Source organism: Vigna radiata, chromosome 8 (assembly GCF_000741045.1).
Source record: "Vigna radiata var. radiata cultivar VC1973A chromosome 8, Vradiata_ver6, whole genome shotgun sequence".
Taxonomy (NCBI): Eukaryota; Viridiplantae; Streptophyta; class Magnoliopsida; order Fabales; family Fabaceae; genus Vigna; species Vigna radiata.
In genome coordinates this window covers 38935990-38948035 of record NC_028358.1, presented here as the reverse complement: position 1 = coordinate 38948035, position 12046 = coordinate 38935990, and the positions used below count along the sequence as shown (strand labels likewise).

The following is a 12046-nucleotide window of genomic DNA, read 5'->3' as shown; positions in this document are numbered from 1 at the left end:
CTCACTCGTATATTTGACTGTATTATATGCATCACACGTCCAAGGTTGTAATGAAGTTTTCACAGAAACATAACGACGTGTTTTCAAAAACTTATATAAATTTGTTTATCATCGTGTATAAAAAAAACGAAAATTTATTGGAATATAATAAATTTTTATTAAAACAAGCAAATGAGTTTTTTTTTCTCTCTCGAAACAATAGGTTATATGCAAGATCTTATGAGAATAAAGACATACTTCATATATACTATATTTTTTATGTATAACTTATTTACATATCTGATGACGTACGTATTTTCTAGTGGGTATGTTATACATTATTTTAGTCTGAATAAGAGGTTAAAATTCTTTTTTAGAGCATCGACAAGTGACATGACGTTCTAAGAAAGAATATACATGGCTGCAAAAACCCTAATATTTTTTAATAATTTTGATGAAAGGGGGAAATTTATATAGTGGGGTGGAGCACTTTGGTGGGTGGGTTTTGAGTTTTGGAGGATTTTATTGCTAAGTTAGCAAATAATTTGGGTAAACAGGAAGGGTGGGTTTTGGATCCACGCGTATTTGGATCTGCCAATACCATATGCCAAGTTGGGATAAGAGCTTTTTCCTTTTACTTTCAGAAAAGAAAGATACTTGTTCTTTTATTAAATTTTTTATTTTGGGATAAGTTACATTAATGAGAGGCCATCATAAATTTTTAGTAAGATGGTAACTGTTTGACAAATTGGCTGCCTTAGAGTCATCATATAAGCTGCAAAAGGATAAGTATTGAATGTGATGTCATGGGAGAACAATGTTTGAACCTTATGCTTCAATCATAATATAATTAGAAAATGATGTAAGATTTGCTAGTTGCGTGATTTCTATCTCCCAATGCTATTATTTCTTTGGATAACTATCAAAATATCAAATCTTCTCAACTTTCCTGGGCCAACTATTTCGGCTTCTTTTATTTTTCATCCACGGCTGTTAAATTTTCACAAACCATAAATTATAGACAGACTTTGTAGTTATTTTATTAGTGAGCTTATCTAAAGAACCTTATTTCTACTCACTTCTCTAATGTAATTAGCTAGGATTTTTTTTTTAATAATCTGTTATGTAAATTTAGTTTACGTTTATATATAAAATATATACGAAAGAAAAGAAGAAGAAGGATGGAATAAAAGAAACAAGTTGGATTTTATATATAAATCACTCTCCTACACACCAAAGGAGACAAAAAAAAATGAAAAACGAGAGTGCCAAGATATTGGCACTTAATCAGTCGATTTTACAGACGATTGTGAAGGCGAAGTTGCTGAGAGTGAAAATTTGACGATTAAGAGCAGTAATAGCAGGGTTGTTAACATTTTCTGAAGCCAAGCCTCTGTCACAATTATTAGGTCCATCACCAGCAACTTTGGCATCATAGCTAGCAGTTTCAGGATCATCTTTCAACTCTCCCAAGGCGCTCTTGAAGGATTCAACCACCCCATCGTAGTCGAAGTTTGCACATTGCACTATGGCTTTGTTGTTGTCTATCTGAGCCAATCCCTTCAGGAAGGCCTGAGCGTCTTTTGCCTTCGCCACCGCCCATTCTAGGGTTGCCTTAGCCAGCTCATGCACATTTCGTGCATTCAAAATCTTAGCATCAGCTTGCTTTAGCAGCATCAAGCACGCATCCTTGTACTCCAAGTTTTCCATGCACATTTTTTCAGCCAACCCTTTTTCACCATTTGCTGCCATGGGAGAATAGCAAACCATCACCAGACATACGCCCACAACAAAGGAACATAGTGCTGAGGAATTCATTTTTCCGATAGATAATTTCTTTCTTTTTTTTTTTTTTTTTTTTTTTGCCTTGGAGGGTTTGGTGTGAAGGAGTGAGTTTTTCGTTCATCATGTTCGGATCTTTTATAGTTTCTCAAACCCTATTTTAGCTTCATTTTTTAGAAATCTACAACCATTCGTTACTATGCTTAATTAAGTTAAAGAAAAAATCATACAACAAATTCGCCATATAAATAGTGCTATCATCTTGTTCAGCCTTTCCTTATCATCAAATTGCTTTTTTCAAAGAGAAAAAAAAAAGATAACTTTTTGACATGAATTAAATTATATTTAAAAGTGATTGAGAAGAAGCCTACGAACATCAATATGAAGAATGTTAGTCAGTGAAATATTTTTAATTTTTCATATGCTGTTTGTTAAAATTAGTTAAAACTTATAAAACCATTCGACAAAATTTATTAATTGGAAATGAAATGTATTCATTATTTTAATTTATCAAGTCTTAATTAGCGAAACATATATGGATTGAAAAAGGTGATTGTTTTTAATGTTTGCATGAATAAATTACAAGTGTCATAAATAAATTAGAATAATATATGTTAAATAATTAATTGAAAATATGTCGCAAATAGCTTTACTCAATTGAAAAATAAAAATATTTTTTAGAGTTAATAGAATCAAGATTTTGAAAATAGTTCAATTTGTTTAAGTTTAGTTCATTTTAGTAATTTAAAACCTAAGTCCAATTTATTTATTTTGATCAGTCCAACTCTTAAACGTGTAGAGGTTTAGGGATGTTAAAATAAGTTAGTCTGACCTGTTTTAATTTTACCAGCAGTAATAAAACGGGTTGAAGATTTAATCGTTCCGTCAAAAAAAAAATTGTTTTTTTTTTTAAATTTATATATATATATATATATATATATATATATATATATATATATATTAATATATATATATATATATATATATATATAACAAAGTTGCAAAGTTAATTCATATCTTTAATTGAATGAATTAAATAAAATTATTATCGTCATGACACATTTACATCTTCATATAATAATAAAAAAAATATTTGTATATGTTGATTTACACAAGAGAAAACATATATGATCATAGTAAATATCAGTTAAAATTTTAGTATATAGTTGACAAAAAATATATTTAGTCATTTCATAACTTAGAACGAAGATGTCGTTGTATATAAGGATTGTAAGTGGACTAGTTTCATATGTATTATTCCTATTCGTTTCAGTTTTGATAAAAAAAAAAAAAAAATCCATATTGAATAGTATATTTCGTATATGTCTTCATTTTAATTAAACTATTAAAACACTTTTATTAGATAATCTAAATAATTTATATGAATGATCTTTAATTTTGTAACTCTTTTTAGACACACATTTAAATAACTTTTCATTCTTTTTATATAATTATTTTACTTTGATTCAATTATTATTTCATATTCTTATGAATATTTATATCATTATAAGTTATTTATTAATATCTGATATTGAAAAAAAAATTGTTTCTTTTTAATATTTAATATTTCATAATACAATTTTTTATTTGTTTCAATTTTTTATTTTTTATAAAATAAAGTATTTGAAAACGTAATATTTTATTCAATATTAAGAAAATGTTTATCTTTCGATATATAATATTTGATAACGTAATGAATGGATAAATAATGCTACTCGTCATTATTTCTTAGACCATTGTTATGATGAAGATACGATTAAATATAGACGTTGTCCCCCAAGTGCATATATGACAAAAAGAAAATGGACAATGATGTTTTCACAATACCTTTTAACAACTTTTTTTTATAACGATATACTTGTCATCATTTTATGATTTATTTAAATTTATGTTTAAAAAATATTTAAAATTGACCAATCACAGGTATGTTTTATCAAAAAATTGTTAAAAGAAGTTTTTTCAAAAAAAAATATACACTTTATTTTATTAAGTCAAGGAATTTTGTTTTTCATCACTTTCTCTTCATATATTATTAAAAAAAATCTTTTACTTTCTGATAAACAATTGTTTCTAATCCTTTTAAAAATGTTTTTTCTTATGTTGTATTTAAATGTATGTCTGTAAATATAAAACAAAGATTGAGTAGAAGCAACAAGTTTAATTTCATTAATATATAACTTGCACTCCCCCACACCAGAAAAAAATATATATATATAGCAACAACATCCCACACTTTTAGCTTGAGCATGGTGTCGAATTCACTTAATCACCGAGTTTACTGACGGCATTGAAGGCCAAGCTGCTGAGGAGGAATATTTGGCGGTTAAGAGCGGCAATAGCAGGGTTGTTAATATTTGCTGAAGCCAAACCTCTGTCACAACAACCAGGTCCGTCACCGGCAACTTTCGCATCATAGCTAGCGGTTTCAGGATCATCTTTCAACTCTGCTAAGGCGCTCTTGAAGGATTCAACCACCCCATCGTAATCGAAATTCGCACATTGCACTATGGCTGGACTATTGTCAATCTGAGCCAACTCCTTCAGGAAGGCTTGACCCTCTGATCCCTTGCTCACGGCCCACTCTAGGGTTGCCTTTGCCAGATGTTTGAAGCTTCTTGCATTCACGATCTTAGGATCGGCTTGCTTTAGCAGCGCCAAACACCCCTCCTTGTCGTCGATGCTTTCCATGCAGATCTGTTCGGCCAACCCTTGTTCACCCTTTGCTGCCATGGGAGAATAGGAAATCATCACCAGACACAAGGCCACAACAAAGCAACGTGTTGAGGAACTCATTTTGTGATGAGGTTGCTTTATTTATTGGTCCTTTAGGGTTTGGTGTGGGGGAGTGAGTATTTTGTTCATCATCTTCGAATCTTTATACTCTCTTTAATCCTAATTTAGGTTAACGCTACGTGTTTTTAGGAATCTACCACCACTCGTTTCCATGCTTAATTAAGTCATATAACAAATTCCTACTATAAATAAAAGATATAATGCTTATCCGGAAAATGAGTTCCCAAAGTCAGTCCCGGAAACGAAAGTCGAGAAAAAAAAATAGAAACATATTTTTCTTTTCTAAAATATATTTTCTATTTCCAGAAGTAACTTTCAAATAAGGACAAAATTGGAAATGAAATAAATTAATAGAGTGAAGGAAGGAAATGATAGGTGCAGGAAACAAGAGCCGAAAGAAAAAAAATGCGTTGGTTCAGTAGTACTATTGAGCCCAAGTACGGAGGCTCGAGAATCTTCGGACCTAACTCTCGAAATCTATGCAGGTCCGAAGTCAAGCCCTGATGAACGTAACTTAGAGGGTTATTCCTTACAACATTTCACATTGTTCATTCCACCGTTACATAAAAAAAATACTTTTTTTAATGGATTTCAAAATTTGTTAAAATTTTCAAAATAAGTTTTAAAATCCGTTTTCAAAAAAATTCTTAATAAATGTCGACATTTTTGAAATAAAATTGTTTCAACATATGTCACTACGTTGGAGCTGTAGGCAATGATAAATGGGAATTCTTTCAAGACAGAGTCGTAAACAGAGAAAAGAACTTCAGCGTGCACCATTAACCAAGCACCTGTAGGATTCTAATTTTGGTGCATTTCTGGAATCTATGAATGGAAAAGGGGTGCTTCGGGAGTAATCACTAGTGATAGGACAAAAAGATGAGGGAATTTGTATGTTCTAAAATTTTTATGCATCAGAAGGTTAAGGATATGTTGAATTTGATTAATAATCAAAAAGGAAATCCGGTTTTGGTCAGATGGGTACTATCATTTTTAATTCTTCTCTTTTTGATACGTCAAAAGATTTTTTTTAAATTTCAACAAATTTCGAAATTCTTAAAAAAAATTTGATGAATGTCAAAATTTGTTGAAATTTTTTTCTTTAATGGATTTTAAAATCTGTTAAAGAAAAAAAGTAGAGATATAAGATATTTTAAAATATAAATGATAGTTTTAAAAAAATTTTAAATGTGGTGATACAAAGAACAATACGAGATGGTAAAGAAAAATTACCCAAAATAATTTATTAAGAACTGAAAATGGCTCTTGAGCACTGCACCAATATAAAAAGAAATCTGAAAAACAACTAATTATCCAATTGTCCATCTTGGAACTTAAAATTTTGTCATAATTTTGTTTTTAGAAAGTGTATCAAAAAATGAAAGAAAACAAAATATACGAAACAATTATTTTTTAAGTCATGGACTGTTGAATTTGCTGATAAAACAGAATCTGAAATTATGATCAGGAAAATGAAAGGGGCATGATGTTAAATTTGTAAATATCTTTTATAAAATAGAATTTAACTTTTCCCTTATTTAAATACATTCGTTATCCAACCCGCCTATTTAGATTTTGTTAATTTTGCCAAGTGATCATTAAATATTGCCATTGCCAAGTAGCTTAACATATTTAACAAGAACAACCTCACTTAAGTAAAATAGAGTTAACTTTTTTTTTTTGTATTTTTCTGATAAGTTATTCAAATAAATTTGTCAAAATATAAGTTTTTTTATTCAATAAATATTTGAGTAATTTATTTATCAATCTCACCCTACTTTTAACGAAGCTCACCTCTTGGGCAATAGAGATTCTAAGGCCAAATGTTAAGTCACATTGAACGATAAAAAATCACTCTCACAATCACGTCAATGGCAAGGTAAGGTAAAAAAGCACTTACAACATCAAAGGGCCTAAAATGCAGTATACGTAGAGAAGCTTTTTCAGTATCATAACTGGTTATTTACACAAAGAATAAAACCAGGGAAAGATGAGATCCATATATTGGACTGTTAAAAATAAGGAAAAAAGAAAGGGATAAAAAAAGGACAGTGTGTCTCAAACAAATTACATGCACGCATTTATATGCTTTCCCAAAGAACTAGGGTTACCACAAAAAAAGGTAGGCTAAGCTTTTATACCAAATTCCAATCTTTAGTATCCAAGGAACCCCACATCATATATGGTTGCAAGAGACAAACCACAACCCCTCATTGGCGCATTTCCTTTGAATAGTTTCTGCTTTCTGTGACATTTGAATTGGCAAGAACCTCTTGAGCAATTTCCCAGTTTCCACTCCTGTCCCAACTTGAGTGTCTAGCATCTGATCGAATGGTGGGAGCTCGATGATCTGAGGACAAAATTGAGTCAGGTTCAGATGTATGGTGGGGTGCTCCATTGCTCCCTCTGCCTCGAATCTCCTCATCAAGTTCTTCAATGTTCCTCCGCTGTGATATCTTCAATAGGTCTTCACCAATGTCAAGATCATCTTCAACCTTTGGGCGCCGATCTCCACCCAAGCCGTCATCTGGGTCACGAGGTCGTGCAATGATCGGACCCAGTGGCCTTGGTACCTCCTCTCTGGCAAATGCCCTGAAATTGTTCCTTGAGGGCTTTACTTTAGTGCAAAATACTTCCAGAAAATTATTCAAACAACCCCGGTTAAAAACATTGATCCTGCTGTCAGCTCTGTACCGGAAGTTTTCATAGGTAGTCTGCAACACAAGAGACACTGACCCAGTTGGTGAAGATACTCGTGTAACACAAGAACACTCCGGAAATAACAATAGAAGATTTTTTATAAAGTGGGGTGGAATTAGTACCATCAAGGTCATCCCTTTTAACTTTCTTTATTCAGAGTTAACAAACTAATCTAAAGGTACACTAATGCATGAGAATGTTAAAACCACAAATGTAAAAAGAAAAAATTGACTGACCTGATTTGTGCCTATGAGATATAAATGAAAACCCGTTAGTCCACCAACAAACCACAGAGAGATGAAACAATAAGCCATTAGTATCACAGATGCAGGGGATTCTTTCATTGCCTTCCAAACTGTGCCGTCATAATTATCCATCAGAACCTTGATGTACAGAGCTGAGAGGGAAAACACATAGAGGCACAGAATAGTCGCTGAAGAAACAAACATAAAGAAGTAACGATAGTTCCTCTGCACATTGGAGAAAAGGCCAACAAATACATCAGAACAAAGTAAACAAGTAAGTAGCACTCTCCGATAAATAAGAAAAATGGTATCATAAAATCAAGAGGTCATGCTGTCAACTTTCATACCAGACCAATGCACTGGCCCACCCAGGGGCAATGGTGATCAAAACGCTCAACACAGTTATTGCAAATGGAGCAGTGTGAGCAACGAGGAGGACGATACAGCATACAAGTCTCACAATATTTCACCCTTACAGCAATGCCGTTGACTACAACTTCTTTGGTTCGAGGGAACTGAAGACTTGGTGTTTGCCGTCCAGCTCCCCCAACATCAGCAGAGACAGAAGAATCATAACGAAACTCTTCTTCTGGTGGATGAGAATTCCTTGGAACAATGCCCGGATCACCAGAGGAAGTAAGAAAGAGAACCACCAGAACCTAAAAACGTAGGCTGTGAGATTATATTGTGACACGCTATATGGAATCAGTAGAGAAAATCAATATCTTAATAGTGAAATGCTATCACCATTAAACCAAACAGCTTTGAACTTTTATCTAGCAAATTAAAAACTATTAGGGAAAAAAAAACATGGATACATGATGAGTTGAGTTTATGTCAGTGATTCAGTTTAACGAAGCACACTTCTGCAGTTCTCAGTACTGGTTCATAACAGGTATACAGGAAGATGGACAGAATACGTGGTGAACAGTCAAAAGTATGTTTTTCGTTGTGGTAGCTTGCATTAAATTTGGACTTCGGAACTTAAAATAGACCAAGCTAAAACTATGTGTACAAAAAGATAAAAAATAAATAAAAAACGAACAATAAAATAAAAAAAAATTAGCTGAACTTACATGAATAGTAAAAAGAATAGCAACTGCTAAAATAGCATATCCAGAATTATGTGGAGAAAATTCATGCCTGAGATGCCTTGCTACACATACACAAAAGATTATAACTGGAACAATAATCAGCAACAAGGTGACAAACAGGGACCTAGCGTCAGGCCCAAATACCAACCTCCCTCCGCATATGAATTTCTGCAGAAGATCATGAGAAAAGTATTAACTACAAAGTACAATAAAAGTTAAAAAATTGCAGAAAAATAGTTCGTGAAAAAAATAAAACTTTTAATAGACAAATGAATCCCATAATAGCATAATGATACATCATTTCGAAAGGTCAATACCATACATTAGACAGGAAAATAATGAATCCTCCTATCCTATCAAAAACATAAAGATCCCAACGAGGCAAACTGGCTCAAATATGCATTAAAGTGTTCCAACACTTTAGTGAACAAATTATTGATCCCTTGAACCAGCCATTAACCAAGCACCATCACAGGCACACTCCTATCCTACAACTGTAAAAGGAAAAGAGATGATCTAGATGGCATTTCGTGGCAAACAAATACACAGAATGCCATAAAATTTCACACTCCTTGTGCCTTTCAAAACCTTTAAGGCATATAAAGAGAAAAGCTAGAGACCATTGGGCAGGTGTACCACAGAATTGGCCATCTATAGTATTATCAGATTATTTTGGCATATTTATGGCTACAAGCCTCTATTTCTTTATGAACTTCAATAGTCCAGCTGCCATTTGATGAATGTGTCCATGATCATCTCGTAACTAATATTATGCAAACTTTGAAGGTCATTTATCTATCTTGCAGGCTACAGAATAGAATAATTGATATAATGCAGCTGCAATCAATTATGTAGCATCAACCTTACACTTTACAATACCATCAATATTACCGGCCATCATCCATTATAAAAAAAAATAATGTAACAGCTAATAGCTGTACAGACAACTACTGCATGAGAGAGCAAGGAATGGGGACATCAATTTCATCTTATCTTCAGAAGTAATTACTTTGACCTTGGAAGAATGGCCATAAGCTGGTAATAACCACATCTCATCCTTCCAGAACTTGTTCTACCCCAAACCACTTCATATCACACCAAACATGAAAATAGTAGACGTCTGTCCGTGCTGCTCAAGTGGTCCATCCCACATTCTAGTTTAACCCGATCAATAATCTATACATCAACTTTACAATTTATCTTTTGCCAGTAGTCACTTTCCCGAGAGGATTAAAAAATCTTTCGTGACAACTCTATTCAGGGGACAGAATCACGAAAAATTATTTGAAATAAATTTCATCCGTCTTAAACAAACAAAGAAAACAGAAATAAGAGAAGAAAAGTTGCTACTCAATGATTTCAATCCAAGGTCTTAAATTACTTCATTATTTTTTTTAAGCAAAATTATCACAGTATCATTCAAAGATACACATTGGAAGGAGATCAAAAAGCCCAAACTCACTATTGTGTTTAATTCTACCTTTATTTCACCCGAAAACTAAAAACACAGCCTGAGCTAAAAAAATTAGTAAAACTTTTGAGGGGATGAAGGCCAAATTTTGCACTTCATAAATTATTTCCCCAAAAGTCAAAGCAGGCTAATTGAGCCTAACACTTCCAAATAATTAATAAGACGCAATATTAAAAGTATTATAGCAGATACCTTTGCCCTTAAATAATCATAAATCAAACAAATGAGTTGAAAACTAACTGTAATCACGCACACACAGCTCAGCATTTAAATTTGTACAGTCCCCCAGAAAATAACACATAACCCACCCCAGTACCAGCTCAACTTTCAACACACACCCAACTTTTAATTTTCAAAATAAAAACATGCTCCAAGTAAAAAAAAAAAAATCCAGCTCCAACGCGACATTCCTGCAACCAAAACTACCGGAGAAATTCAAAGCCTTTAGCACGAAGCAAATCAAAGAGCCGTGAACGAGAGCATACCCAGATGGCATAAAAAGCTAAAATTGCAACGAAGAAGAGGACAAGAAGCAAACTTTACATTACTTCCTTTCCAAACTTGGTACACGCGCTTTGCAGCCATGAAGGGTCCTTCTTGGCCGGCACACTAGGTGAGGAAAGAGTTGGAGAGGTGGGAGTGGGAAGTGTTCATCTCACTCCCATTCACCTTCCACAGAATCGGAGAGAGGGTCAAAATTTGTGGGCTCGGTCTGGAATGCGATGGAAAAGCTTCACTGAAAAGAAAAAGAAGAGAGAGAAAAGGGAGTGATTGAGTTTCCAGAGATGGCGGTTTCCGAGTTTGGAATTTTGGATTTGCACTGAGGAATGTTTTGGGGGAAATGAAAAGAAAATTTGGAGTGAGTGTGCGCGGCTATAATGTATGTATTGTATTCAACCCAAATCCAAGTGAAAAATAATCAAATTTTTCAACAACAACAATTATTAAATCAATTTATTATAAACTATAATAAAGCTTACTGTTAATTTAGAAATCTAGCATATTCCTTAGACAACCTTTTTTTATTGGAAACACCTTTCACTTTTTATTTACGAAATTTATTAAACTTGTTTATTTCTTCACAGAAAAATTAAATCTCAATTTAAAAAAAAAACATTTTCTTACATTTCTTTTTACGGAACAAATTCGTGCTAAGTTTTACAAATGAATCACATATCAATCAATCAAATATGCTAAATCTTGACGAACACCCTTCTATATTGGTAAAAAAAAATCACTAAAAATTATAAAATTAAGAAAGACGATCATTAAACATACATATATTAGTAAGGTATAGCTTCAATATATTGTCATAAAAATAAAAGAAATATTTTTAAGAATTTTCTAGTGAAATGTAATACTTATTGGGTTTTATTAATAGTGTAAAAAATATAGTAATTTGGAAAATGAAAAATACCAAAAATGCAGAAATATTGTTTTAATAGGTTTGTCTTGTTTTTATTTTGGTTTGATTTTATCTTCTCACGTCACTCTCTGTTGAACTCATTTTTAGATATTCACTTGCCAAATTTACTCTGGACACGTCAGCATGTGGTGGGCCCGGATTCAGTGGCATGATCCAACGCTTCTGATTGAGATTGATATACTCCTCACCACACCACTCCTTTCTTTTTCAAGGAAATAGGTTAACCAAAGTCACTCCAGACAAAACCAAAAGACAAAATGTTGCATTTAACCAAAATATTATTCAGTGAAATTTTGTCATCTTCTCTGTCAGAATATAATTTCATGAACCCCTTTCTATAATTTTCAACTTTAATTTATTTTAAAAAATTAAAACTTTTTTTAATGGGTTAAAATCCACTGACTACAAATTGTTTGGTTTGTCTCTGAGAAGATCTTGATCCCTAAAAATTGTTCACTTATTCATTAAAATATAATAATATATTCTTATTATTTTTAAATATAAGTATTCATAAGAGATTATTCAAATATTTTTAACTATATGATAAATTGTAATT

At 32.4% G+C, this 12046-nt stretch overlaps 3 protein-coding genes across 4 annotated transcripts; all 3 read right to left on the bottom strand.

Annotated features, from left to right (window-relative positions):
• Positions 1–1184: 1184 nt before the first annotated feature.
• On the bottom strand, positions 1185–1823 carry LOC106770629. The gene has a single exon (XM_014656429.2). The coding sequence runs from the start codon at positions 1795–1797 to the stop codon at positions 1267–1269; it is 531 nt and encodes a 176-aa protein (XP_014511915.1). The 5' UTR covers positions 1798–1823; the 3' UTR covers positions 1185–1266.
• A 2079-nt stretch (positions 1824–3902) lies between these two features.
• Positions 3903–4855, bottom strand: LOC106770628. Its single transcript, XM_014656427.2, has one exon. The coding sequence runs from the start codon at positions 4552–4554 to the stop codon at positions 4024–4026; it is 531 nt and encodes a 176-aa protein (XP_014511913.1). The 5' UTR covers positions 4555–4855; the 3' UTR covers positions 3903–4023.
• A 1674-nt stretch (positions 4856–6529) lies between these two features.
• On the bottom strand, positions 6530–10951 carry LOC106772855 (protein S-acyltransferase 8). 2 transcript variants are annotated; one of them, XM_014659467.2, is made up of 5 exons: positions 10608–10951; positions 8576–8761; positions 7847–8158; positions 7491–7724; positions 6530–7268 (listed from the first exon to the last, which is right to left on the bottom strand). In XM_014659467.2, exons 1-5 carry the CDS (start codon positions 10647–10649, stop codon positions 6765–6767), a joined length of 1278 nt encoding a protein of 425 aa, XP_014514953.1. In that variant the 5' UTR covers positions 10650–10951; the 3' UTR covers positions 6530–6764. The 2 variants fall into 2 exon arrangements, with proteins under 2 accessions (XP_014514953.1, XP_022641245.1); XM_022785524.1 differs by lacking the exon at positions 10608–10951 and adding an exon at positions 9609–10521.
• Between the last annotated feature and the right edge of the window lie 1095 nt (positions 10952–12046).